The sequence below is a fragment of the Aedes albopictus genome, chromosome 3, assembly GCF_035046485.1.
Source record: "Aedes albopictus strain Foshan chromosome 3, AalbF5, whole genome shotgun sequence".
Lineage (NCBI taxonomy): Eukaryota > Metazoa > Arthropoda > Insecta > Diptera > Culicidae > Aedes > Aedes albopictus.
The window spans coordinates 233,851,796-233,878,936 of record NC_085138.1 but is presented as its reverse complement, the minus strand read 5'-3'; the positions used below and the strand labels follow the sequence as shown (position 1 = coordinate 233,878,936).

The 27,141-nt window shown below is 42.4% G+C and overlaps 1 protein-coding gene across 1 annotated transcript; it reads left to right on the top strand.

Annotated features, from left to right (window-relative positions):
- The first annotated feature begins 481 nt into the window (after window positions 1-481).
- LOC109407883 (O-acyltransferase like protein-like) lies at window positions 482-25,709 on the top strand. The gene is made up of 11 exons (XM_062856304.1): window positions 482-655; window positions 916-1,061; window positions 17,615-17,825; window positions 17,893-18,400; window positions 18,463-18,619; window positions 18,727-18,806; window positions 24,491-24,604; window positions 24,667-24,817; window positions 24,899-25,228; window positions 25,306-25,431; window positions 25,518-25,709. Exons 1-11 carry the CDS (start codon window positions 568-570, stop codon window positions 25,563-25,565), a joined length of 1,959 nt encoding a protein of 652 aa, XP_062712288.1. The 5' UTR covers window positions 482-567; the 3' UTR covers window positions 25,566-25,709.
- The last annotated feature ends 1,432 nt before the right edge of the window (window positions 25,710-27,141 follow it).

Genomic DNA, 27,141 nt, shown 5'->3' with positions numbered 1-27,141 from the left:
GGTGCCGGCCGTATTTAGGCATTTATTCGCGTGCATCAGAAACCCCCCGAAGGCCATCTCTAGTAGTCAAAAATAAACACGCAGCTTGGTACAATTATAGCCAAGCATGCTTGCTGTGATATCGTTTCGAAAAAGTTATTTTTATCATTGACGATTATTGGCACGATATTGTTAACTATCATTGAGCATAAATAACACTACTCGAATGATATTCTTTTACTTAGATACTCACATATATTACTTATCAATGTACTGTTCGTAGCTGTTTATTGAAATTACGCAAACATTTTTTTTATCTTGTTAATATATACTATTTGAATAGTCCAGCGATGTTCATGTTCAAGACGATTTTGATTCCAATCCATCAGAACCTAATAGCAAACAATCAAACAAACTTTTAACAATCCTCAACGTTTCTCATCTACGCAACATGATTGCTGTCGACCCCCGGCATTGTAGGATCCTACATTGGGCAGTCGACAGTCTATGGCGGGCTCTTTAGTGAGCAACATGTCCAAGGTGTGCGGGCAATAGCAAAGCTGAACGTTTTATTTATACAAGAAAAAAATGTTTCCACGCTACATTGTCGTTGCCTTGATCGCGGTGGGTGTTAAAATTTTCGCTACCGGTTCGTTCTCCAAAGAAGTGAAACAACGTGAGTGATACGCAGGGCACAATGATGTTCAGTTGAACCAACAGAAACGCCCTACCACTTACTTTATGCCCACCACAATTTATAGGCTTTTGCACATCTGATTGAGTAGATTTTTGAGAGGGATTTCCTCAATAAAATTCCGGCAAAATTATTGCAAAACAATCTATAAATTGTGGTGGGTGAGAAATGGGTGGCAGAATGTTAAAGAAAATGCAGCTGCACTTTTCCGAAGGAATTACATTAACTTGGCGGATTTTCAGCGAACGTGCCGTGGAAAACGCTGCCCCAGCTGTACGACTACGATGACTTCGATGAGTGTCGGCGCAGAAACCCGAACTTTCGGTACAGTGTTGTTAGGGCTCAAATTGTGGAGAATAGCAGCTCGCTGCAGTGGCAACAAATCAAAGTGAGTGTTTGCAATTAGCATGATCGTATAATGACCAATGGGCTGTACTATACATAGTGTGCGACGTGCACTAGCCTCTCTCTGAAGCAATGCCTTCTTGGTGGTTCCGGAGAGACGAAGGGATTGGTGACCATGGAAATGTGTTTAGTGAGTCGAGGAGAGAGTAGTCCTAACTTTAAACTTTGTTGTAGAATACGGTCCTAACTTCCCACTACCTTGACCTTCCTGTTCAGGTCTCTCTCTCTCTCTCTCTCTTCTTGGCGTAACGTCCTCATTGGGACAAAGCCTGCTTCTCAGCTTAGTGTTCTATGAGCACTTCCACAGTTATTAACTGAGAGCTTCCTCTGCCAATGACCATTTTGCATGCGTATATCGTGTGGCAGGCACGAAGATACTCTATGCCCAAGGAAGTCAAGGAAATTTCCTTTACGAAAAGATCCTGGACCGACCGGGAATCGAACCCGTCACCCTCAGCATGGTCATGCTGAATACCCGTGCGTTTACCGCCTCGGCTATATGGGCCCAATATAGCTGTTCAGGTTGACCATGCTGAGGGTGACGGGTTCGATTCCCGGTCGGTCCAGGATCTTTTCGTAAAAGAAAATTTCCTTGACTTCCTTGGGCATAGAGTATCTTCGTGCCTGCCACACGATATACGCATGCAAAATGGTCATTGGCAGAGGAAGCTCTCAGTTAATAACTGTGGAAGTGCTCATAGAACACTAAGCTGAGAAGCAGGCTTTGTCCCAGTGAGGACGTTACGCCAAGAAGAGAGAGAAAGCTGTTCAGGTGTCTGTTGAGCAGATTTTCCCCCATGGTTTAGAAGAAAAAAAAAACGTCAAAGTTATCTTCATACACGGTCAGAAAATTCACACAAAACTGAGCTAAAGTGGAACAGCTCAAAAAATGAGTAAATTGCATTACCAGTGATAGCGCTGGCCCAAGTGCGAAAATATCATCAGTTTAAGCCGTAAATATTCTTGATGAGGTGAAGAATATTATACGACTTAAACTAGTTGGATTTTTGCACTTGGATCAGCGCTATCGCTGGAAATGCAATTTACTCATTTTTTTGAGCTGTTCCAGTTTAGCTCAGTTTTGTGTGAATCTTTCTCATTTTAGAGTAACTTTTTCTTAGCGATTAAAACAGCACGATTCTTACAAATGAACTATTTAAAGTACGCGTTTTCTGACGGAAAAATGGCTGATCAATTTCGCCCCGGAGATCAATTTGATCCCGGTTTACGATACTACAAATAATATAGCAACGAGTTTGTTGCAATGGCCCGTCACAACGGATCAGGAATCACTAAGTTTTGGAAAATCATTATATTGTTTGTAATACTCCTTGACATGTACAATGTGATTAATACTTGCACTCCCTCCAACACTGCTGATACTTGATGTATGTGACACATTCCTCGCAAAAGATGTGAAATTTCAAACTGTAATTTTTGTCTCAAACATTCCAGAATATAAAAATAGGCACATTCAAACTTATTAAAAATAGTTGTTTCACTCGAAATATGTTTTCTAACCTTTCATTCATTTTTCATTCATTTATTTAGTTCACATCAAATTCATGATAATACTGAATCAACAATTTGCCGCCATAATACTCGATTTGCAGCTGCAGCTCTCCATCCTCGGTCACGCGCAACACTCGCCAGATCACGCTCCACCTGGTCCGCCCATCGTGCTCTCTGCGCTCCACGCCTTCTTGTACCAACCGGATGGTTAGCAAACACCAACTTTGCAGGTTTGTTGTCCGGCATTCTTGCAACATGCCCTGCCCACCGTATCCTTCCAGCTTTGGCTACTTTCTGGATACTGTGTTCGCCGTAAAGTGCAGCGAGCTCGTGGTTCATCCTTCTCCGCCACACACCGTTCTCCTGCACACCGCCGAAGATCGTCCTTAGCACCCGTCGCTCGAAAACTCCGAGTGCTTGCAGGTCCTCCTCGAGCATCGTCCATGTCTCGTGTCCGTAGAGAACCACCGGTCTTATTAACGTCTTGTACATGGTACATTTGGTGCGGGGGTGAATCTTTTTTGACCGCAGTTTCTTCTGGAGCCCATAGTAGGCACGACTTCCACTGATGATGCGCCTTCGTATTTCACGGCTCACGTTATTGTCAGCCGTTAGCACAGAACCGAGGTAGACGAATTCTTCTACCACCTCGAAAGTATGCCTGTCTATCGTAACATTGCTGCCAAGGCTTGTCCTGTCTCGCTCAGTCCCACCTACCAGCATGTACTTTGTCTTAGCCGCATTCACCACCAGTCCGACCTTTGCTGCTTCGCGTTTCAGGCGGGTGTACTGTTCTGCCACCGTTCCAAATGTTCTGGCAAAAATATCCATGTCATCCGCAAATTGGCTGGATTTCGTGAAGATCGTACCCCGGCTGTTGAGCCCGGCTCGTCGCATCACACCTTCCAGGGCGATGTTGAATAGTAGGCAGGAAAGTCTTGTCGTAGTCCCCGTCGAGATTCAAATGAACTAGATAGCTCACCCGAAATCCTTACGCTGTTCTGCACACCGTCCATCGTTGCTCTTATCAGTCTAGTCAGCTTCCCGGGAAAGCTGTTCTCGTCCATAATTTTCCATAGCTCTGTGCGGTCGATACTGTCGTATGCCGCTTTGAAGTCGATGAACAGGTGATGCGTTGGGACCTGGTATTCACGGCATTTCTGGAGGATTTGCCGTACGGTGAAAATCTGGTCCGTTGTCGACCGGCCGTCGATTAAACCGGCTTGGTAACTTCCCACGAACTCATTTACTTTAGGTGAAAGACGACGGAAGATGATCTGGGATAGCACTTTGTAGGCGGCATTCAAAACGGTGATCGCTCGAAAGTTCTCACACATTAACTTGTCGCCTTTTTTGTGGATGGGACAGATTATCCCTTCCTTCCACTCCTCCGGTAGCTGTTCGGTTTCCCAGATCTTGACTACTAACTGGTGCAGACAGGTGGCCAACTTTTCCGGGCCCATCTTGATGAGTTCTGCTGCGATACCGTCCTTACCAGCCGCTTTGTTGTTTTTGAGCTGGTGGATGGCATCCTTAACTTCCCTCAGCGTGGGAGTAGGTTCGTTCCCGTCCTCTGCTGCACCAACATAGTCATTTCCTCCGTTGCCTTGGTCCTCCGTGCCTACATTCTCTTCGCCATTCAGGTGCTCGTCGAAGTGCTGCTTCCACCTTTCGATCACCTCACGTTTGTCCGTCAGGAGGCTCCCTTCCTTATCCCTGCATATTTCGGCTTGCGGCACGTAGCCTTTGCGGGATGCGTTGAGCTTCTGGTAGAACTTGCGTGTTTCCTGTGAACGGCACAGCAGTTCCATTTCCTCGCACTCCGCTTCTTCCAGGCGGCGCTTTTTCTCCCGGAAGAGACGGGTCTGCTGCTTCCGCTTCTGTCTGTATCGCTCCACATTCTGTCGGGTTCCATGCTGCAGCATTACCGCCCACGCTGCATCCTTCTCTCCAGAACCGCTCTGCACTCCGTTTCTAACCTTTGTGAATAGTGAAATACATGCATTTATGTTAATGAGATTTTACTATTTTATACTGTTTTTTTTTCTAAAAGTACCTCGTTATATGTGAAAGTGTTAAAACAAAAAAAAACATCCTTATTGGAGAAGTTGTACAATTATTTATATTTTAAAATATAGAGGGGCTTTTTATAAATATGTATATGTACTTTGTTTTAAGCATTTTTTTTTTGCAGCAGCACCCGCATTTTAATGGTTTCTCGTTACGAAAATAGTACATTTGTTATAATCATGAAATTATTACAAACTTTAGATAAATGATTTGTGGGTTTCTCTTTATCACAGATTGGGTACCACTGAGTATTGAAACTATTTTCTTGTCACAGTGTTTAACGAGATACACAATCCTAATATCATTTTCTCTTTGTTGCAGCACTTCATAGATATTAGCGCAGCCCGTCAGTTTGGGAACCACTGAGTTTTATTATGGCCCAAGTAACATTATGATGGCCAATTAGTCTTGTAGAGGTTTTAAAACAGTATGTGCGCAACGGTACCCTCCGTTATCGGCTACCGCTACCGCTACAACAAGCGTATGACATTCTCTGCAAGAAATGTCATGATCGATGATGAGGGAAAATTGAAACTCGAGCTCTTTGAGAATATACTGAATAAGTTATTCTACAATTAGTTATTCTGAAAGTTGTAAACCTACTATTTTTTTTCCTAAATTTATATGAATACATGGCAATTTAAGTTCGAGCACCCTTAGCAAATTTACACGTACTAGCTAAGCCTAGCACGATGAAATTGAAAACAATAACATTATATAGGCAACTCTTCAACAGTCACGTTGCTGTATTTTAAACAATACGTCGAACAACGCTCAACTGTTCTACACAAATGCTAGTAGCGGTAGTAGGATTTTTCTTTACTCGGGAATTATTTCTGGAGCTCATAATAGTCTTTTTTAATATCTTTAAAACTTTCGTAAGTAAACATAGCTGAACTATTTTGTGAAATGCGAATGCTTTCAATCAACATTTTCTCCAGTAGAAACCCGTCCGAGGATTTTTGTTTTTCAAAAAATGTCTACGTTTATGACCGCCATAAGTTTTTCAGTAATTAATCATCCAGTTTATCTATGCTCATTGCTCATAAGCAATCTTGGAATGTTCTGAATCTCTATTCCTCTAACCATAAACCTTCAGTTGTATTGTTCCATGTACATCTTCGCCGGAATTTTGCTAAAGTAGATTTTACATATGTACACATTTACTGGATATAGTCATATCAGAGCATAATTCTATAGAAATATCAATTGCTGTAATCCCGGAAATTCCCTAGAAATAGTTCTTGATTTTTTTTTATCTCTTTATTCGGGGATTTTCTGCCGTAGGCAGGTTCATCCCGGGTCATAGAAAAGCAGAACAAGCCAGAGGGGCTCGCCTGAGAAAAAGAACTACAGAAGTATTCCTTATGAGCTAATGTACAGAGTTTTATCGAAGTTATTTAGCATACTTGCATGAGAACAAATAGGATACAAATTTAAAAACGCAAAACAATTGATACATCATTGAAAGTTTTTAGGTAGCTTTTTAGTAAATTAAAATTCTGAATGGACAAAAAACACGAATTTTGTTAACAGGGACCGATTGCAAAGTATCACATAGTGCTTGAGGAATCACGATTGACTATTACAAAAAGTTGAACATGGCAAGAAGTGAGTGTGCTATATTTTAAAGTAAAGGCCTGCATCCTTAATGAAGCACATCAAAGCAGCAAGTGCTGATGAGTCATCCCTGAGGGCATCGCGTATACTTCCGGGGATCCCATACATCTGCCGGGGTCCTTCATAGGCTGGACAGACGCAGATGATATGCTCGACCGAGTTGTTTATCCCACAGATATCGCAAGTTCTGTGGAAAGGTATGCCTCCCAGGTTGTGGGAAGCCCTGGTGTGGCCCGTTCGTAGTCGTGAGATGAGGACTTGTTCTTTTTTAGGTTTCAAGTCCGCCCAGGCGTTGGTGCTCTGCTTAATTTTCCGCAACTAGGTCCCACGGTAGTGGGCCCATTCGCTCGTCCAGGCGTCTTGAATAGATGAGGTGATCCAGCGTTTTAGGTCCAGCAAAGGAACAGTTGTTTTGTAGCGAGAGCCAGAATACCCGGAACCTGCCAAGTGGTCCGCCATTTCATTCCCAGGGACACCACAGTGTCCAGGGACCCACAAAAAGGTGCTTCCTGGTGGGGCTTGTTTGATGGTGGCTTGAATCCAAGGGTGACGGGGGGTATTTGATTGCAGAGCTGAGATGCAACTGGCCGAGTCTGTGATAATCACGAGAGGCCGGTCCGCAGGTTTAGTTGCAGCGTGGAGGATGGCCGCCGCCTCGGCGGAGTACACTGAACATTGATCTGGGAGGCTTAGGCTGACCGCAAGGTTTTCCCCAGCTATCCCAATTCCAACACCCAGCGTCGAGAGCGAGCCGTCAGTGAACCTTTTTTGATGATCGCTATAGGCCGTCCGAAGGAGTTCCGCCACTGATAGTCGCAGATGTATGGACGTGTCCCCAGCTCTAAAGTTTTCTTTGATTCTGTTGTCGAAGCGTAGTGTGGGGTTTCGCCAGTCCCGTTCACCGAACCACAAGCACTTCGCAATTGGTGAGAGTGTTAGACGTTTAGACCGGTAGTGCTTTGAAGTCGGTTGGCAGCCTCGACTAGAAGAGGGGGTCTATTATTACTGGAGGTGCGTTCAGCAATGATGGCAGCCTTGCGACAAAGTGTTGCGGTGACACAGTGTCGGAATGGGAGTAACCCGGCTTCAACGCAAGCTGCATCCGCCGGCGTTGAAGGGAGGAGCCCAGAGATGATCCGTATATACCGGTTGTAAACCGGAGTAAGTGTGATGATCAGGTTGTTGATGGCTAGGTAGGTCAGTTCGATACCGTAAAACAAGCGGCTGTCTATGGTGGCGGCTGCCACTTGGAAGAGTATCTTTCTGTTGCTGCTCCGATGAGGCTTAGATAGTGTTTGGATGAGGTTGAGGCGACTCCGACAGCTGTGTTTGATGTTTTCAAAATGCGGCTTGAAAGTCAAACCACGGTCGATCACAACCCCGATAACCCGAACCGTTTTTCGTACGGGGATTGGTTGATTGGCAATGGTAAAAGGCCGGCCTTTCATCATATGTCTGAAGGGGCAGACATGACAGCGGACGCTCTTGTGTGCTGACATGGTAAAACCAACGGATGTAGCCCATTTTGCGACCCGCGTAACAGCAGCTTGGGCTTTCCGGCGAGTGGCAGGGGCGGTCGGGCCGGATACTATGAGAATAATATCGTCTGCGTAGACAAGGATATGAACCCCGTTCGGGAGGTTCTCAAAGACCCCGTCCATTAGAATCAAGAAAAGAGTTACTGAGATGACGGATCCTTGTGGTACCCCTGTCTCTTCTCTGAAGGATGCTGACTTGGTGTCCCCTATTAAAACCTTGAACGAACGGTCGGAAAGAAAGTTCTTTATGAAGTGCAGGATGTGGCCGCTAAGACCCCACCTAGCCAGCTTTTTGAAAACCAGAGGTGCCCAGACTCTGTTAAAAGCTTTGGAGATATCCAATGAGACGATCTCCGTATGATGATTGTTCAAACTGGCCTCATGCAAAATTTCTCCCAGAGCAGCAAAATAGGAATTGGTTCCAAGTCCAGGCCGGAAAGTATGTTGCCGGTGGTCGAGAAGGTTGTGGGACTGCAGGTAGTATGTCAACCGACGATTAACCATTCGCTCTACCACCTTCAAAAGGCAGCAGGTCAGGGCAATTGGTCGGAATCCAGAGAGCTCCCGTATTTGTAAACCTGTTTTCGGTATGGGTACGACGAAGCTCTCTCGCCACTCGGGCGGATAAGAATCGTTGTGCCACATTCTGTTGATTAGCTCGAGTGAGGTGAGCTTTGCAGTTCCATCGAGATTCTTTATCATGGGGTATCCGACGTCATCAGGACCGGCGGATTTGCCATTGCTGCGGCTCAGAGCGTGCTGAAGCTCACCGAAGGAGAAAGGTTGGTTTATGTCTAGTTGGTTGCTAACGGGAGGAATATAGAAGTTGACCACGTCTACTGCAGAAGCGCCGTTCCCCCGAACAAAGCTCTGATCGTACCCGTCGAAGGAGGCCAGTTCGGCAAAATGTTTGCCAAGTCCATTCGCAATGACATTCGGTTCGTTCGTGTAGGTTCCGTTTAAACAAACGGTGGTTGGTGTGGCGGCGCGTTTGCCGCTGAGTGCGTTGTCCTTGGACCACAGGTTGCCAGTAGACTGGGACGCATTGATGCTCTCAAGAAAATGTTCCCAAGAGGCTCTTTTGGCATCTCGGATCGCTTGCCGGCATTCATTTCGCTTCAGGCGATAATGATCCAATTTTGCTCTGCGGTCGGGGTGATCAGGGGCCATCCTTTTGACGGCTCGTAGAGCTTTCCTACGAGATTTGACCATGGCTTTAATTTCTGGTGTCCACCAGTGCAGCGCCTTGCGACCGAGTCTGCTGCCGGTTTTTGGAATGGACGAATCCGCCGCTTGGGCGAGGACGGTGGTGAAACTAGAAATGTCCTCAGGATTGGAGGATCGTAGCGAAGTACGGACTGTGTTGTTGAACTTTGCCCAGTCCGCCAAGTCGTAGAGCCAGCGGGGGCGTCTGGTTGTTGTGGGTGCTTCTGTTGCCACCGAGATTTGCAGTGGATGATGGTTGCTGCCGCATAGATCCGGGTTAATGCTCCAGAAGAAACGTTGGACTATGGACCTGCTCACGAGAGAGATGTCAATGGCAGTTGAATGGTTCCCGCTCAGATATGTCGGAGAGCCGTCGTTGAGAATGTTGAGGTCGTTGTACTCGAATAGTACCAAAAGCGTTGTTCCTCTAGAGTCGGAACGAATCCCCCCCACGCTGGATGGTGGGCGTTGAAATCGCCGAGTAGCAACCTTGGTTCAGGAATTTGACTGAGTACACTTTCGAGTTCACCATGGAGATCCGGAATGTTACCACATGGTACGCACACTACAGCTATTTGGATGGGCCCTTGTAGCTTGACGCCGACAACCGGGAGGTTAGTATCCACGTTGAGGTCAACATAGGAAATGGAGTTTAGTATGCCGATAGCTACTGAATGCCGGAAGTTTGTTCCTCGTTTGAGACGCCAGGTGTACTTACCGCCAAGGGAGCGGTTCAATTGATCTATCGTCACCTTATTCACCTCCTGGAGGGCCAAAATCCATGGAGGATCGCCGGTCACAAGAAGTTCCAAATCCGCCAGATTATTATAGTAGCCATTTATGTTCCACTGTAAACAGAACCTTATAGGTTTTGGTAGCGCTGGGACTGGATAGTTGGTGCTTGCCTGTGGTATCGAGTTGGAGACGAGGTTCGTTGCCGAACGAAACAGAGCCCTACCAGTGGCCGGTTCGAGTGGAGAACCCACCAAAGGCAAGGATGATCCGACGGCGGAAAAAAAGGATGTAGAAACTTCGTCGGCTGGGATCGAGTAGGTAGCGTTTGGTGATATGTGGTTTGTTGGGCCGTTCGGAGTGTACGTGAGTAGGGTAGAAGCTTGACTTCCCACGATGTCCATGGGGGGAGCGGGTAGAGCCCGTCGCGTCCCGAGTTCATAGATGCCTTCACTTCCCACGTCGTCCAGAGTAACAGACATGTGAGCCGTATTACCCTCTTCCAGATCTCCTCCCGGCTCCGAGGGTTGTCCGCCAGTTCCGGTGTGGGATACGTCCGCACCGACGGGGCCTCGGTTACCAGGAGATATAGCTGGGCAGCGATCATGGTTAGTCTGGAGCTCTTCGTCTATGTCACGGCCGAGATGCCAAAGTCGACCCAGCGATTCCGGTTGGGGTAGGGCTTCCGGTACGCTGGCGCCAAGGCTGTCAGGGCGGACAGGGAGACAATCTCGATGGACTGGGTGCCGGGGTCGACCCGGCGATTCCGGTTGGGACGGGGCTTCCGGTACGCCGGCGCCCCGACGACCCAAAGTCGTGTGTTCCGTGTTATGCTGCTCTGTAACTCCGGTGGGGTTTGAGCGGGTGAGCATTGAATTGTTCTTGAATGTTGAATAGTTCTTGAAGGTATTCTCGTAAAAGTTTTAAAACTTAAACTGGAGAAAACCCTCGAAGTAAGAATCCTCTGAATACATTCGTGAAGATTTTCATTGAGGTATTTCCGGAGAACTCTCGAATAATCCTGAAACTAACCTGAAGAAATTCCTGTACCAATCGCTGCAATGTGAAAAAAAATCTAGGCTACCGTTCTTCTGCAAAGTGACGTAAGCGACATTGACAAATTGGTATATTTTTGGTTATTATTCATCAAACTCTTGATCGTTTGCTATGTTTTTTCCATAAATGCTAGATTACCCGAGCAGAAGAAAATATCAACAGCATAATAAAATATGTTATTTTGGCCTAACAACTGAATACTGGAATCAGTAATTTTTAAGTTATTAGCATAACATATTATGTTATAAACTTGTCTGTCATAAGCGGAGAAATAACAAAAAAATGTTCCTGGAAGACTAGTTCAATAGTATGTTTTGTTAGACCAATCACAACCTCATAACAGGAAATTTGTGAACTTGTTATTGTTTATCACATATTTCGGCACCAACGATTCAAAAGGGCGTAACTGCATTTACAATCAATGCCTTCTCACAAAGCTGTGGAGCGTATCCCATCCCTCTCGAGCAATCCACTAGCACGAATAGAAAGATAAAATCCTCCTCTTTCGATTAATGGATGTGAATTGCGTGAGATGAATGAAATACGACCCACAGCTCTGTGAGAAAGCATTGGTTGCAAAAGCAGTTACGCCCTTTAGAAATGTTGGTGCCGATTTGTACATTCTCTATAGTAGAATAATAACTAAACTTGTTCTACAACAAAATATATTATTGAAATGTTATCTTGTGAATATATCCCAATAACTTGAACATAACAAAATAAGATTGCCCAACAAATTATGTTATTTAAAAGATTTATTTTGATAAGTTAACAATAACAAACTATGATATAAAAACAAGCTATGTGATTTTGTTGTTATCAATTTGCTATTCTCCGCTGCTCGGAATACCACTAGATTTTGCATCTCAAAATAGCAGACATGCCATAGTGTTTTTTTTTAACCAGATATATAACAAAAGACATCGAAATTTGGAATTACGCTTACCTCACTTTGCAGAAAAAAGGTAATGAAGGAATTCAGTAAGGAATTTCTAAAGGAATTCCTGGTGCATGTATGTACCTATTCCTGTAAAGTAAATCACAGTGACTTCTGCGCAACAAGAACCTGCGCCGCTTTGACCCTTTTGTCACATTGTGTGGCTTGAAAAAAAAAATCCTGGAGGATTATTGCAAAAATTCCCGTTGGAATCCCTGAGTAACTTCTGAGGAAACAACTGGAGGGACTCCTAAAAGAGTCCCTGGAAAACTTTTAGGCAACTTCTTAGAGAAATTCTAAGATAAATTTCTGGAGAAATCTCTACACAAAACTCGGGAGGAGATCCCTTGTAAAATTCCTGGAGAAATCCTAGGATAAGTCCTTAAGGCGAAACTGGATCCATTTCCTCACTTTTTGGTTTTTGATTTAAAAAAAAAATAACGAAGCAATATTTTCAAAATCGGTTTTCGTACACATGTAGAGTATGGATCAAGGTATCTCCTGAGTTTTTCCCTGGTGGAAAAAGTTTTTCCTTTTTGCAGAAATCATTTTTAAACAAAATTGCACAAAAAATGGTTTCTGCAAAAACGAAAAAAAAAAATCCACCAGGGAAAAATTCAGAAGATACCTTGATCCATACTCTACATGTATACGAAAACGGATTTTGAAAATATTGCTTCGTTATTTTATTAAAAATCAAAAACCAAAAAAAAATGAGGAAATGCTTCCAGTTTCGCCTTAAGCAGTCGTTGGAGACAACAACCCTTGAGGAATTCCCGGGAGAATTTTTTAAACAGTCTCTTTGGAATAATCACTGAAAGACTTTCTGAAGGAACACTCTCAAAACATCCCTTGAAAAACTCCTATAGGAATCTCTAGAGGGCTTCTTGAAAAAGTCAATACATAATTTCTTGAAGGATTTCTTAGAGAAAAACAGTAACTCAGGATATATTCCTGAAAGAATCGCAGGATGAGTTTCTGAGGGAATTCCTTTGCAGGAGCTGCAGGGGATATTGTTGAAGCAATTCATGGATGCATTCTTGAACAAATCCGTGGATGAAATCCTAAAAGATTTCTTGGAGATTTTTGTGAAAGAATTCCTGGATGACTTCTTGAAGAATTTCATGGCTCCTATATGCATCACTCTAAAATTATATTAAAGAATTCTAATACAAATCGTTGAAGAAATTCTTTTACAGAATAAAAAAAAAAATCTTCATGTAATCCTAGAGAAATTCTTGAGTGCTCTCCTGGACAAGATGATGGAAGAATTGAAATTTCTAAAGGAACACTTGAATATTTTTTAAAGAGCTCGGAGTAATCTTTAGAAGCTTTTTCCTAGAGGAGTTTCTCGAGAAAATCCAGGAGGAATCCCTGGAAAAAATTCCAAAGGAACTTCTGTGGGAATCCTAGGAGGGATTTCTGTAGGAATCCCTGGATATATTTCTGAAGAAATTTCTTGAGGAATTCCTAGAGTAATTTCGGAAGAACTCCTTGGAGGAGTTTTTGGTTGAACTCCTGGGGGAATCCCCGAAGGAAATCGAAGTAGGTCTCGCCGCGGTCCGACGTGATTTTGTTTTTCTTGTCACGGTTTTTTTTTTTGTTCTCCCGTTTAGTGTGGTTTGATGATAATTTGAACGGTGCTACGTCATCCGGAAGAAGCACGCGTGTGTTTTACGGAATTTCTTGGGCACATGAATGTGGATTTTGCATTAGTGAAGCCTCTATTTTGAAACTGACGGTTCCCGTATTGTGATTGTGACCGAATTTAAAGGGCTTGTCGTTATTCCCCTGCACTGGTGACCGGTTTGGTAATATGACGCGACCGAGAATAGACGGACACGCATGGCGTTGCATATTTTGTAAAATGCTCACATGATATCTAAAACATTATCATGTGCTGTTTCTAGTGCTGTAGTGTTTTGTCCATTTTGTGTTAAAACTACAAATCAGGATGATACAATGAGATCGGTTTGAGCGTAGTATCACCAGAAAATCTTGAGAACATTCGTATAATAATCTAGGTCGCGAGTGTTTTTGTTCCGTGATTATTTTCAAGCAGTTGTCAACAGTAACCCGGTATCCCTCAAGAAGTGACTGGCACAAAAATAGTGAGATGTCAAATGGATAGCGACAAACTTGGTGAGAATGTTTCATGCTTTCATATTTCACTATAATAATCATTATGTAACAATATGATGTTATTAAACAATCTCGGAGCGTTTGGTACGGTATGTCCACGCATCCTTCCTCCCCTGAAGATTCGAGAAGTGATTCGATGTTAAACGAAAGTTTATTGGCATCGAAACGCTTCTAGGAATCATCTTTGCGGTAAACGCTGCGCAGTAGGCCTGGCCGCTTTGACGCTTGTGTCATATCTTTGATATGCTGCAAGCATCAATAATGACAAGAAAAATATTTGGGCGTAATCTAACCCAATTATTTTCCAGGATGCTTTCTTGTACTGGCTGCGCATGTGTTAGATTAGATTAGTTTAGATTAGATTAGATTAGATTAGATTAGATTAGATTAGAACTCCTGGGGGAATCCCCGAAGTAATTCCTGGAGGAAATCCTAGAGGAATCCCTGGAGTAACTTCTGACGGCAATCCTATGAGGAATTCTTAGAGAAATCTCTAAAGGAATTCCTGGATGAATCCCTGAAAGAATTTCTGAAGCAATACCTGGAGGAATGCCTGACGAAATCCCTAGAGAAATTCCTGGATGAATTCCTGGAAGAATTCCTGGATGAATTCTTGGAGAAACTCCTGGAGAAATCTCCAGAGACATTCTGTGAGAAATTCCTGGGTAAATTTCTGAAGAAAGTCCTGAAGAAATTCCTAACGTAATTTTTGGAGGAATCCTTGGTGGAATTTCTGTAGGAAATCCTTGGAGAAATTACTAGAGGAAGCCCTGGAGGCATCATGTAAATTTAAGTTCACTTGGATGCACATAAAAGGAGCGGCCCGTTTGACACAAATTTACGTCTTCTATCACAAAATAAAGTCGAGCTAGCAATCGCTAGAGCCGAAGCGAGAGATAAAACATGTGTAAGTAAAATAATGAACTGGATTCGAACTCTGGTCCGCTGATTGAGAGGCACGTACTATACCTCTCGGCTGTATCAGGGAATTGTGATACAAACGATAAATGTGAAACTGTTTCTAATTATCTGGTCAGATGGGTTTGTTGACGACGTCTTGTGCAACCAACTCAAACTTACATGATGAATGTAAAATTGATTCAAATCTGCCATTCAGTCATGAAATTTTTACGTACATTGATGGTTTACGTTACGTGTAAATTCCTAATTTTTTAAGAGTGTAGGCTATACTTCAACATCACTAGTTAGACAGTTTTAGACAATAAATTCCAACTTATTAAAAATATGTTAAAATGTACGTATGCCCATACTAAATCCCACATAAATTTCAATTGCAATGCGGAATATGAGGACGCAACCAATCGCTCTGAAATGTTGCACAGTTGGACGCTAAAAGGAATCGAAAAAGCGTTGTTCCTTGTTGGCCCAGTCTAGTAAGCATGCAGCGTGTTTTAAAGGAAGCAAAGTGGGAATGATGTCCAACCTATTTTACGAAGAGCGTACAATAAGAATTGTTTGTGTATCGATTCTATTTTGCTTTCATGAGTGATTAAATAAGGAGACCATACATTGTTGCAATTTTCAAGTATTGAGCTTACAAATGCAATGTATAGTGTTTTGATGGTGTATGGGTCATGGAACGCTTCTGAGACCTTCTGGTGCTATCTAAAACCCTCTGAGATCTCGTTGAAACGCCCCTGAGATATCTTGGTGCTCCTCAGAACTTCTGGAACTCCCCTGGAGTCCCCTGAAACCCATTTAAGCGCTCCTGAGATCCCCTGGAACCCCCCTGAGAATCTCCAAAACGCTTTTGAAACTACCTGAATCACCCCTGAGAATCTCCTGGAGCCCCCTTAGACCTCCTGGTGGGTTGTGCTCAATTTTTGACGCGGCACTATACTGTGCTGAATTTTACGTCTACGAGATATAAAATGTTTTCGTTCGCAGGTCTGGGCGTGACAAGGCGTTCAAAATGTGCAAAAGTAGTCGGACAGCGGCACGCTTGTGAATCAAAGGGGTACCGTAATCCGGGGTATCATTGATCAGCGGGGTAACATTGATCGACTTAACCCACCTCATGAAATGTTCAAACAAGCATTTTACATTGAATCAGTTTCTACTAAGGAATGGTATAACGTAATCTGCTATCATTTAGCTATTAAATGACATGCAATTTATTAAAATTGATTTTCATAAACAATGAATTAAATCGATTTTTCCATAACTGTGTTTCGTAACGCAATGAGATATTGCGCGCAAACCTCAAAATTTTATTCCCACCTTTGGGTTTCCGCGCCGAAGACCCTGCGCCAGATTCGGCGACAAAGAAAACTGACAGCAGTCGCCGGACAGTTGGCAATCCTGATATTTGACGGCGGCCGCCCGGTAGTCATGGGAGTGGATTGTTGTCACGCAAATAGATCTTTTCGCTGAAAATGCATGTGTATTGAGTTATTGTTGACAGATTTTCTGCAGTGTTAGTGTGAAATTCAGCGATTTTCTGTATCGCGTAAGCCTTCGCTGGAAGAAAACGTCATGTTGTTCAGCGAAGCAAGGAAAATTTCCAGTGAAAAAAGCAATACACTGTCAAACATTCATGCTTGGCGTGAATACTAGATACAGTATGAGGTTCGAAATCAACGTATTACTTCAATATGATATCCTAGAGTTGGATTTAATATACGAAACTTTTATGAAAATGCTATTTTTCAGTAAAATATACGATTTTTTAAAAGTCGGCTATCAATTCCTTAAGCCATTGCCTACCTTTAGGCGTTATTCGTGGTTTAGAGGATTTTAATCCTGAAATAACTTAAAAAGTTCATTATTTGTAAGAATTTGTACAACATATTCGAAATCAGCGACCCCGAATTTAGTAAGTAAGGGTACTTTCAACACAAATGAACATTGATCACTGATATGATCAATGTTACCCCAAGTCTACACAATCAAAAATTAGATTTAAAAACCTATTTAAACATGTTTTGAAGTTTTACAGCTACTCAAAACTTAACACAAACTCTGAGGGGCAGTACTTCTTTTAAAAATATAAAACATGTAACGTTTGCTTTAACAAGAGAATTATTCAAGAAAGATAGAAAATTCTGATCAATGTTACCCCGGATTACGGTACCTACCACTATCGGATCATCGATATATCAAGTCGATTGATGTTGAATAACACGTTGATCAATATTACCCCGTTCATTTTCAATTTAAATTTCAGATTTAAACTCTCCAAAATTCAGTTACTGTAAAACGGATTGGAGAAATAGTCGTCTAAAGGATGAAACCCAATTGAGTATCACGCTCTATTGTACACTCTCTAAAATAAAAACTCTCATTTTTGGTTAACACCCATGCCGCACAGGGACTGTGTTGGAAACACACATGTTTTAAAATTGCTCGTACGCTCACATTTTTGCAAAATATCAATATTTTTCGTTATTTGAAGGTGGTTTATAAACCCAGTGAGGTTGCCATGTCGAATTTATTGCAAAATACATGCTCATGTGAGCGTACGAGCAATTTAACAAAATGTGTGTTTCCAACACAGTCATTGTGCGGCATGGATGTTTACTAAAAATGTGCAGGCCGAACACATTTTTGAGCATAGCCGTTTTTGCGTGCAGCACAAAATATCATAGTGAATTGAGTACGGAGCCACTAAATGTGATTATCCGAAATTTACCTAGTTGTTCAAAATGTCCCTGCTATCTTAGATGTACTCATATGTTGATATTTGTTCCTTATTACTTTCAGGAATACTCTGAAAACCCCCGGCACTATCAACGGGACACTTTGGAAATTGGCATTTGTTTAGATCGCTGCCCATTGGTTTACAGCGTTGAAACAAGTGCTGAACAGCAAGCGAAACCATGCGCTGCCAATCGAGTTTGGACAAACTACCAACTAAACACCAGCATTGACACGTGGATAAGTATTTCTGCAGATGACTTCAATCAACCGAATGGTACGGCCCTGTGTAAACTTGTAGATGACAAACTAATCATTATAGCATTCTCATCTATTTGAACTAGGGGCTCTGGAAACGGTGTTTAGCTTCTTGGTCGTGTTGCTTTTGGTATTAATAGTAACTTGCACTATTGTGGACTCTGAGAGCCTCACTATAAGTAGAAATAACGAAAAGGACCACGGAATATGTGGTTTTAGGAAAGCTGAATTCCTGCCAATTATCCAAGCATTTTCCCTGTTAGAGAACTTGAAAAAGCTCGGATCACTCAACTCCAGATCTCGAAAAGACCTTCTCTTCCTGGACGGTGCTCGCGTCACGACCATGCTGATAATTCTTCTATGTCACGCGTCCATACCAATGATTCGTATCCCACTGAAGAACCCAGAACGAATGGAACAACAGTTCGAAAGTTTTTGGTTTCCGATTGCCATGGCGGGGAATACTTACTTGGTGCAGATGTTTTTCGTTATTGGCGGAGTGGTGCTGTCGGTCAATTTTATGGATCATATAAAATCGAATCCCCAGTTCAAACTGTGGTACTTGATGGATAGAATCGTCAATCGATTTGTTCGGTGAGACGATAACCTTACAAAGTGGAAAAGTTCAATTTGTATACCCTTATTTTTATTTGCAGAATTTTACCGGTTTATGCGTTCGTTATACTCTTCCAGGTATCCTGGTATCCGAGACTGAAAGACGGTCCAATGGCTGACAGGTATGAAGATCACTGTAAGGAAAATTGGTGGACGAATTTACTATTTGTCAACAATTACATCAACACTAGAGATCCGGTACGTAAATAACTTTTCAGCAAACATTGTTCGACTGTGTAGCATCCTATAAAATGGTATTACTAAATCATTTAACTAACACTTCTTGACCTATCTTTGAATTTCAGTGTTTGCAGTTCACTTGGTACCTTGGAGCAGATTTCCAATTGTTTTTAGTTGGAACGATGATACTGATGCTTATTTGGAGGTAAGTGTGCATTACTTTATTTTTTTAGACTCCGAGGCATTTTTTTAATACTTTTGCAAATATTTATTGTATGTACATGGTGTGACATGTAAGAAATCCTACCTACAGAGTTACGGGAATGATCGCCTTTCTTATTCATCTGTCAGGCACGCTTTTCAACATATTTTTTTTGCTACACTGAGCGAGTTTCTAGAAGATTTTCTTAGATTTAGAAGAATATTGCCATCTTACTTGAACATGAAACATGAGATTCGCCTTGTCCTTCTTCTTCTTCTTCTTTATGGCTCTACGTCCCCACTGGGACTTGACCTGCCTCGCTTCAACTTAGTGTTCTTTGAGCACTTCCACAGTTATTAATTGAAGGGCTTTCTTTGCCTGCCATTGCATGAATTTGTATATTGTGAGGCAAGTACAATGATACACTATGCCCAGGGAGTCGAGAAAATTTTCCCGACTGGAACGGGAATCGAACCCGCCGTCTCCGGATTGGCGATCCATAGCCTTAACCACTAGGCTTACTGGAGACCCCATTCGCCCCCCTATTCGCTTTGTCCATATGTTTTGAATATTCAGATCGCTTTGAAGTAAAGTGGTTTTGAAGTTTAAGCCCACGATTTATAATCAGGTATCAGGTATCAGTAGGTCGGCTCTAGAAGCACGTTCTCCTCCATTCGGGAAATTTGTGCCATCGCCATGAACACGAGCCTATTCATCATTTACCTGACGGAGAAGGGAAGGAAAAAGGATAGGACATGGGAAAGGACAGGTAAGGGAATAGGATCGTCATACTCGCAAAAGCGTACCACAATGGGTTCACATAGCGTCCTGAAAAGGACACTGTAATAACGCATTAGCGTACCACAATGGGTTCAAACAGCGCCCGTAGAAGGGCACTGTGATAACGCATAAAGTGTAAAGAGTGCCTATAGCTCTTTACCACAGCGGGTCAAGAACAACAGAACGTCCTGAAGATTCAGGTTTCTGAAGTCAGTTTCACTTAAAAAGTGTTTCCCGAGTATTCGGAAACGCAATTGCCCAAAAACTGGACAGTTACATATTAAATGATACGAAGTTCCATAATCGGATTCACAGCTATCACAGGCAAATGAATCAGTTTGCTGAATATTCGCCATGTGATAACTGAGTCGGCAGTGGCCAGTCAATGCTTTGACCAGCATGCTGCAATTCTGCTTAGACAGATTAGTTAGATACTTCGCCACCCGTAGAGATGGCTCAGCACTATACAATTTTGTTTGACGACATGACTCCAAACTATTCCAGTATTGTTTGTGCTGAGTGGCAGCCCAGGTGTCAATCTGAAGCTTCATCCAACACTTGGATACCGGAATAGCTGGCTGAGGGCCAATGAAGTCATGTGATGCTCCAATGGGAGCAAACTCATCATCCAATTCATTTCCAGCGATGGAAGAATGGCCAGGTACCCATACAAGGTGAACAGCGTTTGCTGAATTCAGCTCCTCGATTTGAGTTCGACAAGCGATAACTATCTTCGACCTGGAGTTGGACGAAGCAAGTGCTTTAATAGCAGCCTGGTTATCTGAAGAGAAGTCTATTACTTTGCCCATTACGTGCTACTGAAGTGCTGATCGCACTCCGCACATAAGAGCAAAGATTTCGGCCTGAAAAACTGTGCAGTGTCTACCAAGTGAGTAAGACTGATACAGCCTTAGCTCACGAGAATAAACACCAGCACCTGCTCGACCTTCGAGAAGGGAGCCATCAGTGTAACATACGATGCCGTCTGAAATACTTCTTTCCAGATAACCAGATGTCCACTCTTCCCGGGAAGGGAAATTCATGGAAAATGTCCTATTTGGAAAATTACAAGCAATTGTAAGATCACTTGGAGCAAGGACAACTTTGTCCCAATTCACCAAAAGTGGAAACAACGAGGTGTGTGTTGAACTGCGGTTCACAGGAGTTTCCTCTAGTAAACCGAGTACCCATAGACGGTAAGTGCAAGAAAGTGCTTCTTGTTTGAGATGAATGTGTAGTGGGGCAACGTCAAAGAGCACTTCGAGCCCTGCCGTGGGAGTTGAAAAGAACGCTCCAGACATCGCCATTAAACACATCCTTTGGAGATGGCCTATTTTTGATTGGACCGTTCTCACTTCGCCCTTTTGCCACCACACCAGACAGCCATAAGCCAATATTGGACGAACAACAGTTGTGTAAATCCATTTGATATACTTGGGTTTAAGAGCCCGAATGTACCAAAGGTTCGCCGGCATTGCCCGAAGGCCATACAAGCTTTCTTGATTCAGAACTCAACATGAGGCGTCCAGGAAAGCTTGGAATCAAGAATGACTCCAACGTACTTTACCTGTTCAGTCACATTGATTTCAGAATCAAAGAGACGTAAAGGTCGAACACCATTACGGTTTCGCTTTTCCGTGAAAAGAACAATAGATGTTTTACTCGGATTTACCGAAAGGCCATATTGGCGACACCAACCCTCAACCACAGAGAACAGACGAACATGCTCGAACAAAATTGCTCGAAAATCTTGTGTAAAGAAAAAACAAGCTCAGTAGCGCCATCGACGGTGACATTCCCACCTAAAAAATCGTTCTGACATCATGATGTCGCTTACTAAAGAAATATTTCACTAGCGCACCTTTAAATTTTCCAACTGAAAAACTGTGTTGTATTTGCTCAAACAAGAAGACGTTTATGATCATTTCACTAACTCAACAACAAAATTTGAGCAACCCATTGATAAGTAGTTTCATCACTTTTAATAAGAAGTGAGTTGAACAACAATACAGATATTGTTTTCCTAGTAAATTCAACACATTCTCTCGGTGGAACTATATTGGGGTGCACACCTTGCAATACTAGCGCCAAAAGGTAAAACAACAGCAAATTTGTACCCCTATTCGAAATGTGACAGCGCCGCGTAATGGCCACATTCCCAGTTATTTCAAAACAACCGTTGCAATGCTTTACACAACCGCACTGCATGAGCTTGGACGTCTGTTCTCTGTGCCTCAACTACCTGAAGAGCGTTTTGCATCAGGTCGAAAAGGGTGCTGCTGCACATACCGACTAACAATGTTAGGTAGTCGTCGGCAAAACCATAAGTAGGAAAACCGCTATTATTGAGTTGCCTCAATAGCGTATCTGCTACGAGATTCCATAAAAGTGGTGATAAGACTCCCCCTTGGGGGCATCCACAAACACTCAATTTCCTACTCGCCGCTTGACGCAATGTCGAGAAGAGATGTCGGTTTTTAAGGATTCGGTGAATCCAATTGGAAATCATTGGAGATATACCATGACCCCTTGCGGCTTCCAATATGGCATCGAAAGGCACGTTGTCAAAGGCACCCTCGATATCTAAGAAAACACCCAAGCAGGATTGCTTTTGAGCGAATGCCTTCTCGATATCGTAAACAACTTTGTGTAGAAGAGTCACAGTGGACTTTCCAAATTGGTAAGCATGTTGGTTCACATGAAGAGGCACATTGGCCAGATGAACATCACGGATGTGATGATCGACTATGCGTTCTAAGCATTTCAGAAGAAAAGAGGTCAAACTGATAGGTCTGAAACTCTTTGCTTCTTCATACGACGCGCGACCCACTTTCGGAATAAACTTCACAGTAATATCCGGCCAGGATTTGGGAATATACCCTGTAGCAAAACTGCAAACAAATAGTTTTTTCAAAACATATTTGAAATGATCAAATCCCTTCTGAAGCAAAATAGGATAAATCCCATCTGCCCCAGGAGATTTGAACGGCGCAAAGCTATTAAGTGCCCATTCAATCGATTCTAAAGTTATGATACTCCGAGCCGAAGCTAAAGAATCATAACTACAAGAAAAGACATCAGGTTCATCCGAAGATGTAATATCCACACATCCGGGGAAGTGTGTACTGAATAAACAATCCAAAACTTCCTCATCAGAGGAAGTGAAATCACCATTTGGCAAACGAAGTTCGTTCACTTGAAAACCCTTAGATTTTGCAAGGATTTTGTTCAATCGACTGGCTTCACTCAGACTGGAAACATTTGCACAAAGGTTTTTCCAGCCGGATCGTTTAGCAGACCGGAGAGCTTTCCTGTACGCCTTGCGAGCCGACCTAAAAGCCTCCGATCCAGCCGAACGTCGTCTGTTCCAACTCTTTCTACATTGTTTCCTGAGCTTCGCCAGATCAGAGTTCCACCAAGGGGTTCCTCTTGTGGTCTTCACAGACCGCAGAGGGCAGGCTTCTTCAAAAGCTTCCATGATGAAGGCCGTTGTAGTACAACGGCATCATCTAAATCACTTGAAGTGTCAATTGATGGTGAGTAGCCATGAAATTTGGCTGCAACCAAATCGGTAAAGAGATCCCAGTTGGTTGATCGGGGATTCCTGAAACGCAAAGTTTGCGAAGTAACATTCACATGTTCAAACAAGATGTAGCGATGGTCAGATAAAGATTCTTTATCTGACACATGCCAATTGGTTAGCTCATGACTAATTCTGCTAGAGCAAACCGTTATATCTAACACTTCCGCTCTACCAGATACCATGAAGGTTGGGCGGTTGCCTATGTTAAGTAATCCAAGATCTGTACTACTTAAGTATTCCATCAAACTGGAGCCTCTCAAATTGATGTCTGAGCTGCCCCAGATTATATGGTGAGCATTAGCATCACTACCAACAATTAGCGGCCTTTTGACAAAGAAGGCCTTTTGAAGTGCAGTATGCAATGACTTGCTTGAAAGCATCAGTAGGGGATGGTTCATCATGCGGTAAATAAACCGAACAATAAACGTATTTCCTGTCCAAGTTTCCAACAGATACATCGATTGTGATAGCACATACATCTCTGTTAGTTAGTTCAGAAATGAGTGTAGCAACGATTGCGTTGTTGACAAGCACACATGCTCGAGGCATGACACGTGAGTTTGCCATTTCATTTTTACTGAAAGTAGCAAACACCGGATTCACAAGGTTTCCTAGATAGAAATTCCCCTTACGAAAGTAAGGTTCTTGGACTAACGCCACTTGGGCTGTGCCATTTTGCATAAGTCTACAAAGATTGATCGTTGCTGTTCTTTTGTACTGAAGATTGATCTGAGCTATTCTAACCGTAGCCACTACCCAAACTAGGCAAGATTAAACTCTTAACAATCACAGCATAAAAAAGAACAGCAACAATAAAGCCAGATCGGTATCGATTTGAGTGCGCCAAAGGCGAGGATGCACAGAATACACTGTGTAAAACGCATAATGCGAAACCATATAGGTGAAAATTTAAACTAATTAATAACATCTTCATAATTCCGCCCTTATTCAGCCTCAAGTATGAGATTGAAGAAGGGCAGCTGATTGTCTCGGAGAAACACAAGGTCCACCGCGCGATTGCTCCGGTTAATTTAATTTAAGACCCCCCTAACCATTCATTCCTAGGCACAGTAAGCGTAAAGCCGCATAACACCATGAATTAGGGGTCACCTGATTAGCGGATTCTTACCACTGGAACAGGCGGTCCGTAGTGCTATTCTTAGCCAGTTGAACTAACCTCTACCGACACTACACAGCTATCTAGGCTGATCGGGAAAAGAAGTTAATATTGTTGATCAACTTCATACGGGCCCGAAAAGCCGACAGGATTCGATAACCTTGACGCACTTAAAGCGAATAATAAAAAGTTTCATGTTGATTTCAGGTTTCCAAGAATCATAACAGGACTATTTTACTTTATGGTGGTGTTTGCTGTACTAGTTCCTGCTGCTGTGATCTATTATTACAACTTAGATGCAACTGTCATGATGATTGTGAGGTATGATTGCTCTCTTTAAATATTAGGATTAATGAACCTAACCAATGATTATGATATTGCAGACACGTGATTGCCGAAATACGAAATCTTGAGTATTACCTCAAAGTTTATGTTACTTTTGAAAGCAATGCCGGAAACTACTTCTTCGGTATGATTACAGGGATTGTGTACCACAAATTTATCGCAACGGGAAGATCTTTGGAGAGCGTAAAGGTAAGTGTTGCACTGCTTCCGACGAAAATTTTGTCAAGGGATAAAAAATACTCAACTATACGTTTTTATTTATTCTTTCAGCATTTTTATAAAATGTTCTTGTCAGTAGCCTTATTTTTCATTAGCATGAATGGCATGACCGTGTTTCTACCACGGGATCACCTTCCAGAGCGATCGTTACTTCTCGCCATCTACGGATCGCTCCTGAAAACGTCTTGGGGTCTTCTAGCATGCTTCCTGATATTCTACCTTACATTCCATCCCGGAAATCTCGTTGCATCGTTCCTTCAGCATCCAATCATGTTGGTGGCATCCAAACTAACCTACTGTGCGTACGTCGTCCAGTACACCGTTGTTTATGCGATTTACCGCAATGTTACTTCTCCACTAATGAGCAGCACTTTTAACACGGTTTGTTTGTTTCCCTATTTAAAGTCTCAAAATATTTTAAGGAAAATAAAACAAAAACATCTCGCCTTGTTCCATAGATATTATTTACATCCGCTGTGCTGTTCGTCACACTCCTCATGGGCTTCCTGCTTCATGTTTGCATCGAGCAGCCTTTCATGACATTATGCAAACCACTACTCGCGCCGAAGCGTACAAACTCACCGGTAATGTACATACCCTTAATGCAACCATTTCTGGCAGTTTATCTCCGTTGATCGAGAGCTAACATTTGTTTTCCTTTGTTGACCAGGTTACACCGACTAAAGAGCCTCCAATCGCACAAAGGGGGAAAGACTGATTCTAAATGTTTAGGTAAATGATAAGGTGATAAAGACGTAAAAGCTAAAACAAATGTGTGTACACAAAAATAATCGAAAGAAAATTCCCTTTTGCATACTTTATCACAGCTGGGGTGACAACGAGTTGTTGAGTTGAATGTTAACATGACACACCTCTGTTCCCTTTACCCATTTTGGAAACTTGCTCCACATTTTAAAATTCGGCGGGAAATAGTTCTTTTATCTCAGAAGTTTTTTATTCCATTTTCAAAATTTTGGAAACTGAATTCTCCCATCCTTCTAAATGAATATTAAATGTTCAAATATCGATTGGACCGAAGATGTATTCTTGGGAATTTACCCAAGTAACCACGGTGTTGAAGCCTTATTGCATGCTGATATAGGGTGTATTTAGAGCAATCATTACTTTGCATGAACACTTAAGCACTTAAGCTTGATTTAAAGTGGAAATGGCAATTATGCGACTGATTTAAGATTATACCAGTATAATCGTAATTTGATTCTATAATTGCCCATTTCCACTTTAAATCAACCTTAAGTTTGCATGTAAAGTAATGATTGCTCTAAATACACCCTATATCAGCATGCAATAAGGCTTCAACACCGTGGTTACTTGGGTAAAAACTCGGAGCAAGTAGGTACTTAAAAACGCAGTTTACCAAGAGCTATTTCCCTAGAGCTACCTCGCCCTAATTTTTTGAATAATTATTTCAGAAATCCAATTTTCTAGATATTCCCTTTGGTATTTTCTCGGAAATTGCTTCAGATCTTTATTTTTGCAATTTGTAAAGCAGGTTGTTGGAGAACTCCACCAGAAATTCGTTTGTAACGCATTTGGAAATATTTTTTTGTAAATCGCTTGAGAATTTCTTCAACAATGCCTTTTGGAATTCCAAAGGCAATTTCTTTAAAGAATCTTTTGACAATCCGTTTGAAAATTTCGTACAGAAAATTCCTATGGGGCCATGCACAAATTACGTCACGCTTTTAGGGGGAGGGGGGTTGAAAATGGTCGATTTTTGTGTGACATAATTTGTGCATGTCCCTCATGCATTTTTTAGATAATTCCTTCGCGAATTCTTCAGTAGTTTCTTCTGCCGAATTCTGCGGCAGTTTCTTTGAGAACGTCTTCGGAAACTCATTTTATAACAGTTTCGGATCTTGCTCTAGTAATTTCATCGACAATTCCTTCGAAAATTTCTGAAACCCCGAGTGGAGAATAATGGGCCTCCAGCAGTCCTGAAAATGTCATTTCAGCATATCTAAATTCAACCGCCTACAGCTCGTTTTAGAAGCTGAACCTGAGAATATGGTATATGAAGAACTTGTGCGGCAAACCCAGTTCTGTAAGAAAGTCACGGAAAACCCGCTCCTTTTTGAATATTTAATGTTGATGTCACGGACTACCTTCGAAAAATGCCAATTGATATTCACCATGAATATCATTTGCATTTTTCGAAGGCAGCCCGTGACATTTACCTTAAATATTCAAAAAATACCGTTTTTTCCGTGACTTTCTTGCAGAACTGGGTTTGCCGCACAAGTTCTTCATATACCATATTCTCAGGTTCAGCT